We start from the raw sequence: 22,987 nt of genomic DNA, 5'->3' as shown, positions 1-22,987 counted from the left end.
AAGGGCCATTTGGATATTTATACCATTCTTCGGGGGCCGTACAAATTGTGTGCTAACTCCACCCACAAAGTGTGTCCTGACGCTGGCACTGTCCAGGACATAATCTTTCATTGCACGTGCCTCAGCGTTCGGTAGTGAACTCTGCGTGCCGGTGCTCACAGAGTGAGAATAAATGAATGGACCAGCAGTTGTCAAAATACAGCTGCTGGCCCAAGCACTGCGGTCCCCAGGAACCTGATTAGGGGCAGACAAAAGGTCATCGAGGTCGTAAATGGCCCGTGGGCCTGAGGTTCCCCACTTCTGCCGTAGACCATGAGCACATGCACCCGTGTGTACTGATTAGTTACTCTACTGCTGAACTTTGTTCAGGCTGAGACAGGTGTGGGATCTGGTATCAGAAATGATCAGAGCCGCACTGGCCAGAGCTACTGACCTAACTGGAGCGCCCCGGTCAGGTATCCTCCTGTGCAACAGACAGCTTTCTGCCAAGTCCCCACCCCCTCCTTCGTTGCTACTTATAGATATTCATTTATCTTGCTGAAGCACTTATGTCAAAGATAAATAAAATAATTTCTCTGTAAAGTGCTGCCCCTTCCTTCATGCCGCCCTAGGCACATGCCCTCTGTATCTTGCAATAAATACAGCCCTGGCTTTGGTTATAATTATACACCTTTAAACAGTGATGTGCCTGTTATAAGAACATCTCTAATAGGCGAGTTGATTATCTGGCACCTTAGACCTCTTCCAGACATCCGTTATTCACATACGTGTTCTATGCATGTTTTTCATGGACTGAACATGTACCTATTACAGTCTATACTGCTGCTCACATGTTTGTGTTTTTTGCAGACCGTGTATCTGCATAAAAAGTCATGAAGAAATGTCTGTATTTTATCTGAGTCATACATAGTGACATACATAGTAACATACTGTAGGTTGAATAAAGACCTAGGTCCATCCAGTTCAACCTTTCTCCACCAATTGTACTCCCTACACTAACATACTAACTTACTGGAACTAGGCCTCACAGATGTATTATTACCATTTTTATTATTGCCGCACTATTACAATTAAAAATGAACCCGTTTATAATTTTTTAATTAGTTTTATATTTTGTATTACTCTTGTCAGTCTAATAAGGGTATTACTAAAATCCCTATGCCTAAATCTGTTGATCCAGAAGAAGGCAAAAACTCCAGGACACATTCAGCCAATTTGCATCACGGGGAAAAATTCCTTCTTGACACCGAGAAAAGGCAATCAGTCCTAGAACCCTGGATCAAACCTAATTATGATACTAGTTATTTAATTGCTATTATCGTATTAAATGTACTACTATAGGTGTAATATTTTGTCTAATTTAACTGTAGCCCACAATATTATGTGTATCGAGGAAATCGTCCAGCCCTTTTTTGAAAGCTGTTATAATGTCAGCCATTACTACCTCTTGTGGTCGGGAATTCCACAGTCCGACTGCTCTGACTGTAAAGAACCCTTTCCTGTTTAGGTGCCGAAATCGCCTTTCTTCCACCCGTAATGAGTGCCCCCTGGTCCTTAGTATGGTCTTTGGAAGGAATAAGTCATGTGCTAGTGTACTGACCACACATATATTTATACATGTAAATGAGATCCCCTCTGAGATGTTGTTTTTCTAAGCGAAACAGACTCAAATTTTTCAACCTCTCATCATATGGGAGGCCTACCATCCCTTGTAATAATCTAGTTGCCTGCCTTTAAACTGACTCTAACTTCTGAATATCCTTTTTAAAATGTGGAGCCCAAAACTGGATCCCATATTCCATATGTGGCCTCAGCAGTGATTTATAAAGGGGCAACAGTACATTGGGATTGCGGGATTTTATTTCTCTTTTTATACATCCTAAAATCTTATTTGCTTTTGCGGCTGCTGCTTGACATTGAGTGCTGCTGCCCAGCTTACTCATAACCAGAATACCCAAGTCCTTCCCCTGTTCTGTAGTCCCGAGTATACTCCCATTTAATGTGTATGTAGCAATAGGATTACTCTGTCCTAGGTGCATTACTCTATATTTACACTGTGCGCAGAATTAATAGGCAAGTTGTATTTTAGAGGATTATTTTTATTATTGATCAACAACTATGTTCTTAATCAACCCAAAAGACTCATAAATATCCAAGCTTAATATTTTTGGATGTTGGAGTGGGGTTTTTTAGATTTGACTATCTTAGGAGGATATCTGTTTGTGCAGGTAACTATTACTGTGCAGAATTCTTAGGGAACTTAATAAAAACCAAATATAATCCCATCTCACTTGTTTATTTTCACCAGGTAAACCAATATCAGTGCACAAAATTCAGAAATAAAAATTTCTGACATGCAAAAACCAAAACCAAAAAAATGAGTGATCAATATAGCCACCTTTCTTTATGATGACACTCAACAGCCTTCCATCCATAGATTCTGTCAGTTGCTTGATCTGTTTTCGATCAACATTGCGTGCAGCAGCCACCACAGCCTCCCAGACACTGTTCCGAGAGGTGTACTGTTTTCCCTCCCTGTAGATCTCACATTTTATGATGGACCACAGGTTCTCTATGGGGTTCAGATCAGGTGAACAAGGGGGCCATGTCATTATTTTTTCTTCTTTAGACCTTTACTGGCCAGCCACGCTGTGGAGTAGTTGGATGCATGTGATGGAGCATTGTCCTCCATGTAAATCATGTTTTTCTTGAACGATACCGACTTCTTCCTGTACCACTGCTTGAAGAAGTTGTCTTCCAGAAACTGGCAGTAGGTCTGTGAGTTGAGCTTCACTCCATCCTCAACCCGAAAAGGTCCCACAAGTTCATCTTTGATGATACCAGCCCATACCAGTACCCCACCTCCACCTTGCTGGCGTCTGAGTCGGAGTGGAGCTCTCTGCCCTTTACTGATCCAGCCTCTGGCCCATCCATCTGGCCCATATCAAGAGTCACTCTCATTTCATCAGTCCATAAAACCTTTGAAAAATCAGTCTTAAGAAATTTCTTGGCCCATTCTTGACATTTTATCTTATGTTTCTTGTTCATAGGTGGTCGTTTTTCAGCCTTCCTTACCTTGGCCATGTCCCTGAGTATCGCACACCTTGTGCTTTTTGATACTCCAGTAACGTTGCAGCTCTGAAATATGGCAAAACTGGTGGCGAATGGCATCTTGGCAGCTTCACGCTTGATTTTACTCAATTCATGGGCAGTTATTTTGCGCCTTTTTTGGCCAACATGCTTCTTGCGAACCTGTTGGCTATTTGCCATGAAACGCTTGATTGTTCGGTGATCACGCTTCAGAAGTTTGGAAATTTCAAGACTGCTGCATCCCTCTGCAAGACATCTCACAATTTTGGACTTTTCAGAGCCCGTCAAATCTCTCTTCTGACCCATTTTGCCAAAGGAAAGGAAGTTGCCTAATAATTAAGCACACCTTATATAGGGTGTTGATGTCCTTAGTCAAACCCCTCCTCATTACAGAGATGCACATCACCAGATTTACTTAATTGGTAGTTGGCTCTCAAGCCTATGCAGCTTGGAGTAGGACAACATGTATAAAAAGTATCATGTGATCAAAATACTCATTTGCCTAATAATTCTGCACACAGTGTATGTACATTAAACGTTCAGTCATCTTATCCAGATCGTTCTGCAATATTGTAACATCGAGATCAGATTTTAATATCCTACATAGTTTGATGTCGTCAGCAAAAACTGACACTTTACTCTCAATCCCATCCCCAAGGTCATTAATAAAGAGGTTAAAAAGAATCGGTCCTAGCACAGATCCCTGCAGTCCCCACTGCTGACTATATCCCATTTAGAGAACGTACCATTTATGACGACTTTGTTTTCTATCATTTAGCCAATTCCTTAACCATCTGTATATATTTCCCCCAAGTCCTTGCTTCTGTAGCTTCAGCATAAGTCTGTTATGTGGTACAGTACCAAATGCCTTCGCAAAGTCCAGATAGATCACATCTGCCGCATTACCAACATCCATATTTTCACTTACCTCTTCATAGAACCTCGACATGTTGGTTAAACATGACCTATTTTGCATGAATCCATGCTGATTATCATTTATTATATCATTCTCTGCGATATAACTCTGAAGGTCATCTCTTATGATGCCCTCAAAAACTTTGCACACTACTGATGTCAGACCTACCGGACGGTAGTTACCTGGATCCACCTTTTTTACCTTTCTTAAATATCGGTACCACATTGGCTATCCTCCAATCCTGTGGCACTACCCCTGTTACAAGAGAGTCTAAGAATACGAGATACAGCGGTTTGTCAATTACTGAGCTCAATTCCCTCAGTATCCGTGGATGAATACCATCTGGGCCAGGGGATTTGTCAATGTTAATTTGCTCAGATGCAGGCGTACTTCTTTTTGTGTTAAAATAGTTATATTAGGTGGGGAACTTTGATTTTTGCCCTGTTGAAAGATCCCTGGAATGGACAGTTTGTTGGTGAACATGGATGAAAAATGCCTGTTTAATATCTCAGCCTTTTCTTTGTCCTCTATAATTATCTTGTTCTTATCGTTTTTTAAGTGGCCGATATCATCTGATTTTTTCTTTTTGGCATTGATGTATGTATAAAAATTTTTGGGATTTATTTTAATGTCGTTGGCGATTTGTTGCTCGGTAGATAATTTTGCTAGCTTGATTTCTTTTTTTACATTTCTTATTTAGGTTTTTTTACTCCTGAAATGCTATTTCTGTATTCTCGGCCTTCAAGATTTTGAATGCCCTTTGTTTTTGTCATGGATCAAAATCCCCGATTCAAGTCTAAGGGTACATTAAAATCACACTAGACATGTGCAATCCGTGCTTTGGCCGTTTCTAACATTGCAATGGATTGGAGAAGGTTTGCAAATTGTTTTTTTACTTTTACATATGAAAAAATCACTGATGAAAACCTGATGGTAAAAACTAACACACTGACCCAAATGATGAAATTAAGCGTGAAAATGAGGCCTTACCCTACATAAAAAGCAGTTTGTTCCTTATTTTCTGCTATAACGTTTCTGAGATAACCAAATTAGAGGAAGAACAATACAAATTTTCAGTACTTTAAAAAATAAAAAAAGGAAGCACAATACAGACATATCATTACCCTGACAATGTTCAGAGATGCAGACACGTAATGATAGTTTAGTAGTAATATGCCTTGAAGATTTTCAGACTACATTGAATATGTTTACATTCCTACATGTCATGTATCATTCACATTAATCACAATGTTGCCTCTGAGAAGCTTGCTCATAGTAGTTATGACTAAGAATATGGGAAGAAAAATCATTTGGAAGTACCAGATAATGTTTTTTTTGCTTTTTAACATACATTTTTTGTATTAATTTCCTTTGGTGACTGTTGATGCATTTTGCTGTCTATTTCCTGCCTTGCTACAGAAAGCTTAATAGCTATAATTTTACATAAGCTAAATATGTTATGATGATAGGTGGAAAGTACTATGGTGTAAGTGTAAGGAAGTGGAGGTGCTGCCCACACACCCCTTTAAGATATATGTAATGCACTGCACTGTTGTAAATGTGATTTTGTCTGTTTGGTAATTTGCATGCACTTAGTTGGGGAATAGATAGTGTTAAAAGTTGGGACTAGCCCATGAAGGGAGGGGCTATGTGAAAAGACAGAAGAAAATTTCCTGATAGTGAGTCAGTTACAGCCCAGTGTGTTGTGTGTGAAGAGGGAAGATCACAGGACATTAGATAATACGACCTATGGACCAAGGAAATGTGACAAAGACATTTGACAGATTGGAACCCAGGCTAGAGAGGCCACCTAACCGGTGCGAAACTTAACCCAGGGGAAGTAGAAGGCCCACTTAAAGGGGATTGAATGAAAAGGGATTGTATCAGCAGGACTTTAGCAACTTTAGTTGCCTACAGTGAAAGGGAACTCAATTGTGTGTATTGAAAGGAAGCAATGGTCACCATATTGGGACTTAAACTCTCCTACGGAGAACAGCAGACTTTCAAGGTTCTAGTGAGGAGTCATACTGACGTATTTCAATCAAAGGGGTCCTCATTAGTTAGCTGGGAACTGAGAGTAGCAGGGATCAGCCATAGCATTATGCCTCGATCCATGTAATGGAGAACTGCCTATGCCTGATAAAAGCAAGAAACATTTGTGAAGAAATGTGCCTATTATCTGATGTACATAGTTCTTATCAAGTTCATGTTCAGTAAAAATAAGTTTATTGTTGGACTTTGGTCTCCCTCAGTTCATTCCCTAACATCTGGTCCTGGCCTTCCCTATATAGCAGCACAATACAGTCTGCAGCCAGGACCCCCATTTTCATGTAGCGTGCTGGGGCATGAAACACGAGTACCTCGCCCACGGCTAACACCCTGAGCCATGTTACATAAGTCAGCAGATTTCTTAAGTTTGACTTCATGACTCTGCAGTGGGCTGTTCTGGATTTTAACCTGTGCAGAAATAACCACTAGATCGGGATGTGCCAAAAAGACATTATGGCAATATCCTGAAACTATGGGTTTCTGAGGGTACAACTTCTGCAACAGCCAGCCCCATTCATACACCACTTATGGGGATGTACATGTTACTTTGAAGGGAACCATTCTGTGCCTCCATGAGTTATCCTTGCTCATATGCCACTACTTCTCATAGACCCTCACCTTCCCATGGGCATGAGACCCACTGCATCACGACCATAGTGCCATTCAAACTCAAAAATATTTCCAGAATCCGTCCTTTCGCCAAGCCTGAATATACTAAAATGTTAGTGTATGTCCTCCACGCACCTCTCCAGCCGTCCTTAACTCTGCTGCCTGACTAAACTACCTATTTCCTCGCTACACCTGTGTTTCATCACTCTGCAAATCCTTTCATTAGCTCCCAATTCCTCAATGCATCCAGTTCAGACTACTGACATTAGGAAATCTAAATGGCGATCGACCCTCCACTCCTTGTGGTGCACGTGGAAGTAAGTTAAATGAAGTGAAGAATTCCCGGCACTCAGAGATATTGTGAATCTTGATTCTTTCATTTGTAAGAATCTGAACGTTTCAGGTCCACTGATTATAATCAGTGCTGTTAAAAGCACGGGAGGAGCTGAAATGTTCAGATTCTGACAAATAAAAGAATAAATATCTCTGAGTGCCGGGAATTCTTCACTTCATCAAACTACTGACATTGACCTACAAAGCCATCCATAATCTGTCTCCTCCATATACAGGACAGACCAAAAGTTTGGACACACCTTCTCATTTAAAGATTTTTCTGTATTTTCATGACTATGAAAATTGTACATTCACACTGAAGGCATCAAAACTATGAATTAACACATGTGGAATTATATACTTAACGAAAAAGTGTGAAACAACTGAAAATATGTCTTATATTCTAGGTTCTTCAAAGTAGCCACCTTTTGCTTTGATGACTGCTTTGCACACTCTTGGCATTCTCTTGATGAGCTTCAAGAGGTAGTCACCGGAAATGGTTTTCACTTCACAGGTGTGCCTTGTCAGGTTTAATATGTGGGATTTCTTGCCTTATAAATGGGGTTGGGACCATCACTTGTGTTGTGCAGAAGTCTGGTGGATACACAGCTGATAGTCCTACTGAAAAGACTGTTAGAATTTGCATTATGGCAAGAAAAAAGTAGCTAAGTAAAGAAAAATGAGTGGCCATCATTACTTTAAGAAATGAAGGTCAGTCAGTCCGAAAAATCTGGAAAACTTTGAAAGTGTCCCCAAGTGCAGTTGCAAAAACCATCAAGCGCTACAAAGAAACTGGCTCACATGAGGACCGCCCCAGGAAAGGAAGACCAAGAGTCACCTCTGCTTCTGAGGATAAGTTTATCCGAGTCACCAGCCTCAGAAATCGCAGGTTAACAGCAGCTCAGATTAGAGACCAGGTCAATGCCACACAGAGTTCTAGCAGCAGACACATCTCTTCAACAACTGTTAAGAGGAGACTTTGTGCAGCAGGCCTTCATGGTAAAAATAGCTGCTAGGAAACCACTGCTAAGGACAGGCAACAAGCAGAAGAGACTTGTTTGGGCTAAAGAACACAAGGAATGGACATTAGACCAGTGGAAATCTGTGCTTTGGTCTGATGAGTCCAAATTTGAGATCTTTGGTTCCAACCACTGTGTCTTTGTGCGACGCAGAAAAGATGAACGGATGGACTCTACATGCCTGGTTCCCACCGTGAAGCATGGAGGAGGAGGTGTGATGGTGTGGGGGTGCTTTGCTGGTGACACTGTTGGGGATTTATTCAAAATTGAAGGCATACTGAACCAGCATGGCTACCACAGCATCTTGCAGCAACATGCTATTCCATCCGGTTTGCGTTTAGTTGGACCATCATTTTTTTTTCAACAGGACAATGACCCCAAACACACCTCCAGGCTGTGTAAGGGCTATTTGACCAAGAAGGAGAGTGATGGGGTGCTACGCCAGATGACCTGACCTCCACAGTCACCAGACCTGAACCCAATCGAGATGGTTTGAGGTGACCTGGACCGCAGAGTGAAGGCAAAAGGGCGAACAAGTGCTAAGCATCTCTGGGAACTCCTTCAAGATTGTTGGAAGACCATTTCCGGTGACTACCTCTTGAAGGTCATCAAGAGAATGCCAAGAGTGTGCAATGCAGTCATCAAAGCAAAAGGTGGCTACTTTGAAGAACCTAGAATATAAGAAATATTTTCAGTTGCTTCACACTTTTTTGTTAAGTATATAATTCCACATGTGTTAATTCATAGTTTTGATGCCTTCAGTGTGAATGTACAATTTTCATAGTCATGAAAATGCAAAAAAATCTTTAAATGAGAAGGTGTGTCCAAACTTTTGGTCTGTACTGTATCTCTGAACTAATCTCCCAATATCTTCCCATACGTAATCTCCGGTCCTCCCAAGACCTCTCCTTCTCCTCTACACTCCTCACCCAATCGCCTTCATCCTCTGGAATTCTATGTCACAACACGTTCGATTATCTGCCACATTCAAAAATTTCAGACGGAACTTGAATAGTGAAGACCCATCTTTTAAAAAAAAAACACAGAAAAAAAACAGTGCTCTGTTATAGACACTGAACAAACAAATATGTACAAAAACAGAAATAAAAATGACAAAGAAAAGAATATAAGATGGCATTACAATTTTATTACTGCTTTTAACCAGGGAAGTGTGAAAATAAAACAGATTTTAAAAAAGTATTGGCACATTCTGAGAAAGGATTCCTTTCTCAAAAAGTGGCTACCGGAGAACCCTGGTATCACATTCCGGAGGGGGGTTACAATTAGGAACATTATTGTGCCTAGTATCTTAGGGAAACCCCTCTCTTCTTCAAGATCAAATAAGACTCCTTTGCAAAACCCCCATGGCATGGAGTTTTTAGATGTGAATCAAAAAAATGTCATTGCTGTGATATCATTAGTCACGAACAAAAATGTATTACATGAAGCAGCACAGGAGAGACAATAAACATAAACCAGCACCTTACTTGTGAGAGTGACCATGTTATTTACGTGATCAATTGTGCCTGTGGTCTTCAATACGTGGGCCGCACTACACGGACACTGCGGTCGCGTATGAATGGCCACAGACACAACACTAATAAAGGTTTTTTAAAACAGTTTGTCCAGACACCTTTTAGTTAAACATCGCAAAAAATTTGACATAAAGGTAACAAATATCACAGAATGACATAAATAGGATCCAGAAATTAAACAAAAAAGAGTCTTACTGGATCTTTCGATTGAAAACCCTATATACAGACGGTCTTAACGATATAGTGGAAAATGTGTGATAAAAGTAAGATCTCATTTCTGTAAAAATAACTGTCATATTTCATGAATTTTTATGAATTTTTACATACTAGATTAACAATCATTATGTATTTTTATGATTAGTACCATGTAATTTTTATAATCATCACCAGGTACATTTTAATCACAACTATGTATTTTAAAATTAATATTATATTATATATTATATATATTGAAAGAGAAAGAGAAACAAAGGTGGGGAAAGGGAAGGTAATGAAAAGTGAAAGGAATTTTTTATTTTTATTTTTACATATGTTCATTCTAATATCAAAAAGATACCATTCTAGTACATAGAATGATGTTAGAGTGGAATGTTGAACAACTACCCACTCTCCTAATCTATTTAAGGTGTGGTGTCAATCCTAATTAATCTAACTAAACAAAAGGGAAGGAGAAAGAAGGAAAAAAAGGGAAAAAAGAGGGGGGAGGGGGAATAAAAAGGAGAAAAAACCATGACATCTTAAGAGGAACCAGTCTATAAAGATTGTCTTCCTTTGAAGTCGACTCGTCACAAGTGCATATTATACCTGATGAAGGCCGTTGCTGGCAGAAACACGTTGTTTGTTCTTAGAAAAATTTTCGAATAAATCTGATATTGAGAAAAATAATTAATCTTTAACCATCCTTATCCTCTGGAAGCGCCGAAAAAGGGAAACCTTCTCTCCACTATACCCAACTTTTCAAGAAAGTTTACAGCCTGAAACTCCCTACCCTACTGTCTACTTCCCCATTATCCTGTAGAATGTAAGTTTGCAAGGGCAGGCGCACTGAGGGTCAAGTTGAAAAGGTGCCCACTTCCACCTCCAAAGCAGCAAGAAGCTTCCTTCACAGACACAAAGGGGTGCATTATGAGGAGCTATTGTACTGTAAAGGGTCTATATACTGCTCTTGAACAGGAGCCCTCCTTCTGTCTGTGTCCACCCCTAGCTAGAGAATCATCCCTGTATCTCACCAGCCCATAGAGTCTGGGTGTCTCTACAGGAGGGTATCTTACAATGAATTCTTTGGACAGGAACCCTGCCTGTCTAATGGTCAAAAGTCCAGCAGTTTCTCCTCAACTTCCCAAATTTCTCCATCTTTGGTTCTCAGCTCAGTAATCTTTCTCTTTATTACCCCTCTGTATATATTAGATGAAAGTTGGCCGAACCAGTCAATTTTGGAAAAACCCAGCTCTCTCCTGAAAGACAATGAAGGATGGGGCAGCTGGAATTCCAATGCCTGATCCTCTTCTTTTCAGAGGAGATTAGTCACTACCATAGGTGTGTAGCAGCAGCTTTCGTCTCTCTGCCAATTAAAAACACATGAGCACGCTGTTGTTCCAAGCTCTCAAGTGTATGGGAGAGTCGGGCTAGAAAGCTGTCTACTGAACAAACGTTCCCCCAACAACAATCTTGTGCATCTTTAGCTTTACTCTCTGGCCCGTCTTGTGAAAGCTCCGCTGGGTCTACTTCTATTACAGCACTCATGGCCCATCTTCTACTACTATTACAGCACTCATGGCCCGCCTTGTGACAGCTCCGCAGGGTCTACTACTATTACAGCACTCATGGCCCGTCTTGTGACGGCTCCGCAGGGTCTATTACTATTGCAGCACTCATGCGATGCTCCTTTGTCCGTACACAGTCAGAGCTTCACTCCACACTTCCTGCCAAAATGTCCACATCGGCGACATAGCAAGGTGCTCACCCCTAGTCAAAACTTGTTTGGGCCCACAATGAAGCTGGGCTCCTCCCTCTACTTGGCCGTGACACTAATTTGCTATTGCCTGCCAAACATGTGAATGGAAACAAGCAAACACAAGGGTGCAAAAAAATATTATTTTTTTTAATGAAAATTGGTTTAGACAAAAATTGGGATCGTTGCCCAAAGCAGCCAATCAGATTACTAATTTAATTTTAAAATCCTACAATTACACTATGTCCTCTACATGAATGTTAGCAACTGAGCTCTGGCTTACAGATGGGGATCCCGAGTAGGGCAGCCCTCACTATCACATCTAAATGCCCTAACAGCCAAATGTTATTAGCTGTGGAGCCACTCTGGGAGTGATAAGATATATTTTATTATAACATTTGGAATGACCACCTAAAAACGAGATCTCAGCAGAAAGAAACAGAAAAAGCTGTTCCCAAGCCTTCCTCTTTTCTCTACTGACAACCAATCCTATTTTTGGCAAAAGAAGTTCTGATGTGAACACGCACCTCAAATACCGTCACGTAATCAAGATCATGGATCGGTCTCAAGTTTCAAAGCCAGTGTCTCCGAGAGCCAAGAACGCTTTTTCTGATTAAGAGACAGACCTAAATACATCTATCGTAATTCACAAAGTCATATTCCATGTGAAAGTCAATGTCTACTGCGCATTATTGAGAGGGTTAATAAAAATCCAATAATTAGAAATAACAAAAAACAGCTGCGACAATTACAACATACGCTAATCTGGAGAAGTCGGAGATTACCATGAAGAGGATACAACGTGACAATTTACGGCCAGAGCAGATGCTTATTCTGAATCAGCTTCACTAGAAATAATTATACTGTAATATTCAGGATAAACATTTGTCAAGGGTGCGGCTGTATTACGCCTTGTAGAGGATTGGTATAATAATAATTCATTTATAGATAATCACACCCTTCATTCAGGGGTTTAATTATAGTGGTCGCAGGGGTTGTGGTCACACCCGGCATGTGGAACCTAGGGGGTCCCAAAAGATCTCTTTGATCCATATGAGAAGACCAATACTATTAAAAACTTGTAATAAATTGGGCTCCTGTTGGACATTTAGCATTGAGGCTCACAAATGTAAGATACATCACTACTTCTTTCCGTTTCAAATCTTTTAATTTTAAAGGGGGTGTTTCATGACACCCATTAGGATGACATCCCCTCTATCAGCAAGAGTACAGAAACGCTAATGAAAAACAGCTCTTGCTCCAACAAAACTAACCTGTTCAAGTATTACATGACATGTCTAGGTATTATATTCTAGCTGATCACAGCTAGTTCCAAAGTTCAAGGGCTTCTTAAAGGGAACCTGTCAGCAACTTTTACCCTCCAAAACCATTTACATGACTGTGTAGTCCTTTAAAGATAAGTCAGTCCAATCCATTATGACCCCAAAATGCTGCTCCAACAGCGAGAAATTGTGTTTTGAAATTCAGTCTTGAAATGCATTGTGGCGTGATGATACACTTACAGCTCCTCAGCCTCCGCTATATTCCTAAACAAGCAGCAGCCTTCCTGGACTGACTGACAGCTTAGTGGCCAGTGTACCAGAGCAAATGACTTGTCAATAGGCCAGGAAAGGGTGCTCCTAGTTTGGGAATAAACCGAAGATGAGAAGCTGTAAGTGTATGGTCACGCCCCAATGCACTTCCATAATGTGATTTCTTGTTGTTGGAGCAGCACTTTGGGGGTCATAAAGGGAGTGAATAGCTTATATTTTAAAGGGCTGCACAATCATATAAATAGTTTGGTGGGGGGTAAAAGTTGCTGACAGGTTCCATTTAAAATGTTTTATATCAAATTTAGAAGTTCTTGATTACTGTAGGAAAACTGATGGGATCCCCACTACTCCATTCATTCTATTTGGGACTATGTGAGTACAGTGCTCAGCTATCTGATTCAATCCAATACAGGATAAATGGTGCAAAGATGTGCAAGCTCAGCCTCCTCTCTACTCATATGGTCATCTGCAGAGCCCCTTTCTAAGAATCGGTAGTGGTCCAAGTAGTTGGACCCACAGCGATCAGGAAGTTATCTTCTATGTTATCAATAGTAAAAAAAACTTCTAAACTTGGTACGACCACTATAAGCCAAGACAGTGGTAATCAACTGATACTTGGGGCAGATAATTTGAAAAAAGGAGTTGCTTTCAAGAAACAACTCTTTTTTTCCTCAGTTGCACTAAGTAACAAACCAATGTATTCATGGCTTAGAAAAGCTTATAAGGGTTTTCTGGGATCACAATATTCATTTCCTATCCTTAGGATACCCCATCAATTTAAGATTTGTAATGGTCAGATTCTCGGCACCCCCGCTCTCCCTCAGCTAATTGACAGTATTCTGTCCATACTGTAAAAAGGGAGAGGACTGTCAGGCTATGTGCCCATGTTGCATTTATGAAGCAGAAAATTTCTGCTGCATAAATGCAAGTCCTCTCCCGGAAAAACGCATGCGGAATTCCGCACGCTTTTATCGCGCATTTTTCGCGCGTTTATCACGCGTTTTCCACATGCGGAATTGCCTTGCGTTTTTTATGCATTGGACAAAGGCAATTCCGCTTGCGGAAACGCAAAATTAAATGACATGCTGCGGATTTTTGAACGCGGCATAAACGCTGCGGAAAAATCCGCAACATGTGCATAGAACTTGCGGAATCCCATTGGGGACCATGGGGTGCGGATATACATGCGTTTTTCAAGCGTTTACGCTGCGGAAATTCCGCAGCATATACGCTTGAAAAATGCTACGTGGGCACACAGCCTCAATCAGCAGCAGGTGGGCGGGTGAACCACTGCTCATAAATACTAGATACACCGTGTTCAGTTCACACCAATACCGACATACAGTGATTTTATTTTTATGAAAACTTTGAAAAGTGACCCAGCACTGGAACCAGGGTCTCTCTCACTACTTTATACTATGCTCAGATAGGGCAGCTTAAAAATGGTGTCAGTGTCTCTTTAAAATGTCAATATGTCTCTATACTTTCCACTGTGCCCTAACGAGACAGGATATGTCGTTAAAAGAAGTACAGGAAATAAAATATAATAAAATACAGAACAGGTTCAGTCTATTTACTTTGGGAAAAGACATGTATATTAATGGCAAATATGTTAAGGACAATGCGGAGCTCTGTTTGATAAATCATTTATATTAAAAATAGCACAAGTCAAGTGTGGAAATAAAGTGGAGAAATAATTCTAGCTAACACGATAATGTCAATGGTGTGGGGTTAACAAATGGTTGTGGATATGTAGTGCAAAAACACATCCAACTAGACGTAAATTCACTTGTTAGGGTTCGCTCACATCTGCGTATATAAAATCGCTCAAATTCTCAGCCAGAAAAGTTGGCGAGTGCTAGGCGAATGTCATGAGTATATCATTCTGTATGTCATCCAATTGTGCATTTTTTTTCTCACCTAGTATCCGTATGACATCTGTATGCTATGAATTTTAATAATACTCTATGCAAATTAAATCTAGATATCATAAATAATAAAGCAATCTTATATAAACATATAGATAGAGGATAGAAAATATTATATATATATATAATAGATAGATTTTAGCTAGACAGATATATAGATATCCTGCAGATATATAATTTCACAAGCCCCATACATATAATAAACTTGCACCCTTTAGTGCCTTTCATGTGGCAGTAAAGGGTGCTTAGCTTTGTTTAACCTAATAAATAAAAAATAAAAAAAACTAAGTGGGTTTATTTAACCAGTTTTACCTTTGCTGGTTATATTTTTGATAACCAGCAAAGGTAAAGCAGACAGCTGCAGGCTGATATTACTAGGCTGGGAAGGTCTGTGGTTATTGGGCCCTTCCTAGCCTAAAAATATCAGCCCGCAGCTGCCCCAGAAGTGGCACATCACATTAGATGCGACAAATTCTGGTGCTTCGCCTCGGCTCTTCCCGATTGCCCTGGTGTGCAATATGGAAGCACAATACTGTACTTGCATAACTAATGTTATGATACAGCACACATTTACATATGCACCATCCTGTATTAACATATAAAGCAATGCTATGATGCAGCACATACAAAAGCATTACAACACTATTAAAGTGCTGGTCACATGCAAAATTATGCAAAGATAACATCTATCCAGGACAAAGCATGGACTCAATCAACAATATAATTACAAAAGAGAAAAAGCAGTATGCATTGCCGGGGATCACCAAATGGAATTAGAAAAAATATCAATTTATTGATTTAAACAAACAGACAAATAAGTATTTAAAAACAATTAAAAAAGCATGGCGCTTATACAAATATACAAAACCACAACATAATAGTGTTCTGGTAAAAACTCAAAATACATACATGAATTTATGCCACCAAGACATGATGTGTCCCTATAGTATGCATCCTGAAGTATCATATAAGGGTAAGAATCTTTTACTCAACATATGGCAAAAAATATACTGTATATAAACTTTGTTTAGACAACAAGGAAAAAACTGTGTGTTTAAAATTAGAAATAAACTACAGTGATTCAAAGGTTAAGTCCACTCAACAAAACTTGGTGAGGCATTATGGACCCCTGGACATAAAATTGTGATTTATGTGTCAAAATACAGCACCCCTAAAATTGCAGAACATTTCAAAGCATCATAGCATTCTACCCAAAGGCGCCCAAGCATGTGTAAGTATAGTAGTATATAATTAAAAAAAAAACATAGGATCTAGCATTGATAATGCAGAAAGAAATAAGCCAGTGGGCAATCGAAATAAGAAGAAACTATTGTTGCCAAATGATCAAGATAAGCACAGGTTATCCAAATGCCCAGCAGACCTGATGCGAGTTTCACACAACGTGCTTCCTCAAGGGAGAAGAAACGTGTGATTTTTTAGTGCTCGATCTTTTAGTTTTCTCATTATATTTATTACTATTATCATTATTGATCATACCTATACAAGCCTACCTGGGGGACCTTTGCTCAGAAATGTATGTTGCTTTTACATGCTGTGCTCTTTTAAGTGTATTTTAATTTGACATATACATTTTAACTTTATGACTAGGGGTCTGTGATGCCTCACCAAGTTTTGTTTTGTGGAATCAACTTTGTGAATCACTTTTGTTTATTTGTAATTTTAAATACTTACTTGTATCCTTGTCATTCAAATAAAGTTTATATATATGATTTATAAAGAACCCAGCACTCTTTATAACTACTATGTGGAGTGGAATCCTACATGTGCACCGCCACCAACCAACCTTAGGGAGTGCCACGCATCTTTCAAACTATATATATATACTGTATTATAATCCATATTGTTGATTGAGTTCATGCTTTGTCCTTGAAAGGTGGTATGCACACATATACACATGCTGCCATACTGTGCGAACATAATACCTAATGCTTCCATACAGCACACATAAACACATGTTCCCTACTAGGCTAACATACCTAATGCTTCCATACAGCACACATAAATACATGCTGCTATACTGTGCGAACATAATACCTATTACAACCATACTAGAGGATGGCTAGAAGACCCCCAATTGCCATGCCATCAGGATGCTAACATAACCAGTAGAGTGCCCCTCATATTTCCAGCTGAGTGCCCCTTGTACACAGTAGTTGCAGCAGACTACCCACCTAACCAATAGAGGCCATCTGTAAGTATTTTTTAATATAATTGAATATAGTTATAATGGAATAGAATAAACATATACGTTGATTCCTACGTGTAGGGTAGATTTTTCCTACCTCTGTGTGATTATGTTTGCTCTTTATACCAGGGTATATACTTGAGCCCTCTGTTAATTAACTCAAGGTTTTGAATAACACATTTGCCATTGCATAAATACACATAATCCAATCTAACTTAAAGGGTTTTTCCAGTCTAAGGCCCTGGCTCCACTATCAGTATTTGGTCAGTATTCAGTCAGTATTTTTCTCAGGAGTGGGAGACAAAACCAAGAGTGGGTGATAAATGCAGAATTGGTGACTTGTTTCTATTATACCTTTTCTCTGATTGTTCCTCGCCTGATTTTGGCTCTAACGCTTGAGAAAAAATACTGACCGAATACTGACCAAATACTGATAGTGGGGCCGGGGCCTTAGAAGAAAAGTCTGCAGTCACTCTATGTGAATTGTGACAGTGTGCTATGTAATCCTCAGCGGTCACATGACTGCATCTACACAATTTGCATACTTGTAGTCATGTGCCGGCTAGTCTCATCCGCATACTCTCAATTCTCTTCTATTGCATACACATGTGGTCAAGTATACGGGGTAATCGTGACAATGTGCACATTGTGCACTCTCACGATTTGGCAGCTTGCAGTCACATGGAATTAGTGCAGTCTATTATTCCTAGACAGGAAAACCTGTTTAAAGAGATAAAATTAAATTGCTCACCATGATACCCGTATGAAGCATTATGTAGTGCACAGTTTGGGTAACGTCAGCTGCATGAATCAGGTTGTGGTATGGATTTTTGTATTTGCTGTAGCCAACTTCCAGAGCTTCCACAAATGATACGAGACAGGCAACAGGGATCTAGAAGAGAATAGAACAGTTATGAGTAGAGATGAGCGTTGTTCTACCCGAACTGTTCGCCAATCTCAAATTCGAGCTGTTTTGGGCGGTGTTCGAGCCGTTCGGCGAACACGAACAATTTGAGAAAAATTCGGCTGTTCGAGGTTATGTTCGATAACTGTTCGTGCACCAAAATCATAACTGGATTTTTTCTCAGTAATGATGAAAATTAATGTTAATACGCAGTTTGAGTGTACAGCGGGGTGGGGGGAGGGGCAGGGGATGGATCTCTGCAGGAACAATGAAGATCTCCATTTTTTTTTCTCTTTCCCGCATTTGCAGTGGGGAGGTGCAATCTGTCAGCCTATCAGCAGCGCACACACGGAGCGAAGTGCTTTTTTTCACACAAGCAAGGGCATGTGTCATTGGCAGTGTATGTCACATGTCCTTGCCCTATAAGACCAAGCCATTTTCCCCGTCGCCACCATTTTCTCATTGCTGCAGCTGCGTGTTAGAGGGCACCGCTGTTGCTGTGTGCGCTATACCTTGTTAATTTCAAGCCAATTTTCGCACAAATCTACAGATAGCTTGGGAGTAGGGAATAGTTGTGATTGCAGTCCTTTTAAGGACTAGGTTACAGCATTTCCTGAGACTTTTATCAGGCAGGTCTGTGCTCTTAAATAGATAGATTGTGGGAGTAAAGACTAATTGTAATTGGAGTCCTTTTCAGGACTAGGTTACATCAGTTCCTATCAGTTTTTGCCAGGCAGGTCTGTGCCAGTGCTGTGCAAGTTTTTTTCACAGCATTTGGCTGAATCTAGCAAAGCTAATCCTTTTTGGCCTATTGCAGAGTGTGTTAGTCAGTGGAGTAGCCTATCTGTGTTGCAAGATATACCACCTGTGTATAGAATACCAATTTTTTTACTGCACCTAGTGAAGTAAAATCTTTTGGGCATAGCATCATTCTATTAGTCCATCTATACTGACCTCCATCAGGTTGCAAATTGAATATAATTTTTTTCTGCATCTAGCTCTGAAAAAATATTGGGCTTCTAGCTGTGTGTGGGACTTGTTCTAGTAGTCCATCTATACTGACCTCCATCAGGTTGCAAATTGAATATAATATTTTTCTGCATCTAGCTCTGAAAAAATGTTTGGCCTTCTAGCAGTGTGTGGGACTTGTTCTATTAGTCCATCTATACTGACCTCCATCAGGTTGCAAACTGAATATATTTTTTTCTGCATCTACCTCTGAAAAAATATTGGGCTTCTAGCAGTGTGTGGGACTTGTTCTATTAATCCATCTATACAGACCTCCATCAGGTTGCAAACTGAATATATTTTTTTCTGCATCTACCTCTGAAAAAATATTGGGCTTCTAGCTGTGTGTGGGACTTGTTCTATTAATCCATCTATACAGACCTCCATCAGGTTGCAAACTGAATATATTTTTTTCTGCATCTACCTCTGAAAAAATATTTGGGCTTCTAGCTGTGTGTGGGACTTGTTCTATTAGTCCATCTATACTGACCTCCATAAGGTTGCAAACTGAATATAATTTTTTTCTGCATCTAGCACTGAAAAAATATTTGGGCTTCTAGCTGTGTGTGGGACTTGTTCTATTAGTCATCTATACTGACCTCCATCAGGTTGCAAATTCAAAATAATTTTTTGTCTGCATCTACCTCTGAAAAAATATTTGGCCTTCTAGCAGTGTGTGGGACTTGTTCTATTAGTCCATCTATACTGACCTCCATCAGGTTGCAAACTGAATATAATTTTTTTCTGCATCTAACTCTGAAAAAATATTTGGCCTTCTAGCAGTGTGTGGGTCTCATTGTATTAGGCCATCTATACCAAGCTCCACCAGCTTTTCAATTAATAATAATTTTTCGCTGCATCTAGCCCTGAAAATAATTTTTCTTCCCAATAGTGGTAGCAATAGAAATATGGGGCGCGCTCCTGGCTTACAAAAATATACGCTTCATAACAAAAAACACCAGCTTAGCGCACTGCATTAATAAGATGGCATCATCGTCTCTCCCAGTGCTAGGCCTACTACCCAGGCTAGCATTCCTGTGCCTAAAACACAATGTATGGGTCCGCGCTAGCCACTATGCTGAGGGGTATAAAGCTGCTGCTAACGCTTTATAACAATTCAATTGGCAGATTTTCACAGAGCTCCTCCTCAACGCCCACCCATCGGGCAACAGTTGCCCACCTTCCCTATGGGATCTAGTGGCGAATAGTTGATGCCATTAATCAGAGCGTCAGTTGCCCCGTCGACGTGGCAAGCATACGGTAAGGCATGGGAAGAGTGGACACGACTAGTAGCAGGCAGACGGGTTGACCAATGTGAACAAGCCAGATCACAAGTCACCATAGAATTTCTCCACCAGCTAATGATGAGGGGCATATCAGGGGCGTCAGCGCAGCGGTGTCTGACCGGAGTAGCATTTCACTTCCAACTACTGAATTGGGGAGATGTGACAAAGATTCATCATCAGACAATCCATAAAAGGGTGGAAAAGGGGTCTGCCAAGTCAGGAGTGTAGACGTCCCGTCCCGTGTCACTAAAACTGATTTCTCACATCATATCCCTAACACCATTAACATGACACTCACAATTTGAAGCAACACTACTGTCTACTGCATTTGTGATCGCCTTCTTCGGGGCGCTATGCATAAGCGAATTAGTCCCTCAATCCAAAATTAGCACCAGTGGAGGCTTATTACACCAGGACGTAGTCATAGGCAATAATGCAATACGTCTACGCATACACAAATCGAAAATGGTTCCAGCGGGCAGGGGCACTTGAGTACTTCTACAACCCACAAACGGTACACTGAGTCGGGTAACAATAGTAAAACCATATCTAACAATCAGATCACAAAGTAATTTGTTCCTATCACACATTGATGGGACGCCATTATCAAGATACCAGTTCCAAGCTATATTTAATAAATGCATAACATCGGCAGGGAACCACCCCAAAGATTACGGGACACACTCCAGGGATTGAAGCTTGAAGAGGACAATTTGCATATTCCGGGTGCCTTCTGGGAAAAACGAAGAGTCTCCTTCAGCTAGAAGATTGTTGGGTACAGCCGGGACCAGCTGCTTGGAAAGCATCGCTAAACCAGGGATTGAAGCTTGAAGAGGACAATTTGCATATTCCGGGTGCCTTCTGGGAAAAGCGAAGAGTCTCCTTCAGCTAGAAGATCGTTGGGTACAGCCGGGACCAGCTGCTTGGAAAGCATCGCCAAACCAGGGATTGAAGCTTGAAGAGGACAATTTGCATATTCCGGGTGTGTTTAATTTGTTTATCCTAGGGTATCACAAGAAAGAAGACAGACATCAAGTCAGCAGGGACAAGAAGCAGCATGGCAGATGTGACAACCTACACGGTGAGCTGCAACATGTGCTACATGTTCACAGATCGACCAGAAGCTGAAACCAACTTCACCTGCCAGAAGTGTAGACTACTGGCTCTTTTAGAAGAAAAGGTGCGGGGACTGGAAGAAAGAATTGCGACATTAAAACTCATCAAGGAAAATGAAGACTTCCTGGACAGAACAGAAGCGTCACTACTGGTCACGGAAAGTGAAGGAAGCGTCAGAGAACCTCCAGAGGCAGACAAGTGGAGGCAAGTGACCAAAAGAAGCAAGAAGACCATGGAGACACCACCAACCACACAACTGAGAAACAGATTCCAAGGACTTGTGGAGGACGAAGATGGCACACCTAAGGATGAGGAACTACCAGCAAGCAAAAAAGAAAAGAGTACCCAGAAAAACCCAGAAGCGACAAGAAAAAGGACAGCCAAGAAGGGAAGAAGAGTGGTGGTGGTGGGAGACTCACTACTGAGAGGAACAGAAGCCGCTATCTGCAGACCGGACATAACCGCAAGAGAAGTATGCTGCCTCCCAGGGGCGAAGATCAAGGATGTTACCGATAGGATACCGAAGCTCATCAGTTCCAAGGATGTCCACCCATTTCTTCTGATACATGTTGGCACCAATGACACGGCAAAGAAGGACCTACCGACAATCTGCAAGGACTTTGAAGCATTGGGGAAGAAAGTAAAAGAACTGGATGCGCAGGTAGTTTTTTCTTCTATCCTTCCAGTAGACGGGCATGGCGTCAGGAGATGGAACAGGATCCTTGATGTGAACAACTGGCTGAGACGATGGTGCAGAAAACAAGGATTTGGATTCCTGGACCACGGTGTGAATTACCTCTATGACGGACTCCTTGCTAGAGACGGACTACACCTGAACAAACCCGGGAAACACACATTCGCCAGGAGACTCGCAACACTCATCAGGAGGGCGTTAAACTAGAAGAAGAGGGGATGGGAAGAAAAACGCCGGACACGAACATGCAACCAGAGAACATACTAATGAAAGATATGAAGTGCGACAAAGAAGGTCCAAGACAAGATACTTGGAAGGGAGGTAAGAAAATTTCAAATACAATCCACAGGGAGAAGATTGGAACAAAACAAAATTGTGTAAACTGCGTGCTAGCAAATGCCAGGAGCCTGACAAACAAGATGGATGAACTGGAAGCAGAAATATGTACAGGTAACTATGACATAGTGGGAATAACCGAGACATGGTTAGATGAAAGCTATGACTGGGCAGTTAACTTACAGGGTTACAGTCTGTTTAGAAGGGATCGAAGAAGTCGGAAAGGGGGTGGAGTCTGTCTATATGTAAAGACGTGTCTAAATCCTACAATACGGGAGGATGTATGGGAGGGACATGAGGCGGTCGAGTCCTTATGGGTGGAGATACATGGGGCAAAAAACAATAATAAAATTATCATAGGAGTCTGTTATAAACCACCAAATATAGCAGAAGCCACGGAAAGTCTATTAATAAGACAAATAGACGAAGTAGCAAAAAATAACGAGGTGATTAT

The 22,987-nt window shown here is 40.7% G+C and overlaps 1 protein-coding gene across 3 annotated transcripts in view; it reads right to left on the bottom strand.

Moving 5' to 3' along the window:
* The window catches only part of PDE1A (phosphodiesterase 1A), a 550,086-nt gene that overhangs the window by 46,725 nt on the left and 480,374 nt on the right, over positions 1 to 22,987 (bottom strand). For all 3 annotated transcript variants that reach the window (XM_073646788.1, XM_073646789.1, XM_073646791.1), the window contains exon 6: positions 17,941 to 18,081. In XM_073646788.1, coding sequence (XP_073502889.1) covers positions 17,941 to 18,081 — 141 coding nt within the window. The remainder of the gene's footprint in view (positions 1 to 17,940; positions 18,082 to 22,987) is intronic.

The sequence above is a fragment of the Phyllobates terribilis genome, unplaced genomic scaffold (assembly GCF_046119375.1).
Source record: "Phyllobates terribilis strain yellow unplaced genomic scaffold, ASM4611937v1 Scaffold_9__5_contigs__length_417890890, whole genome shotgun sequence".
NCBI lineage: Eukaryota > Metazoa > Chordata > Amphibia > Anura > Dendrobatidae > Phyllobates > Phyllobates terribilis.
Note: the sequence above shows the minus strand (reverse complement) of the source record. Positions and strands in the feature narration are given on the sequence as shown.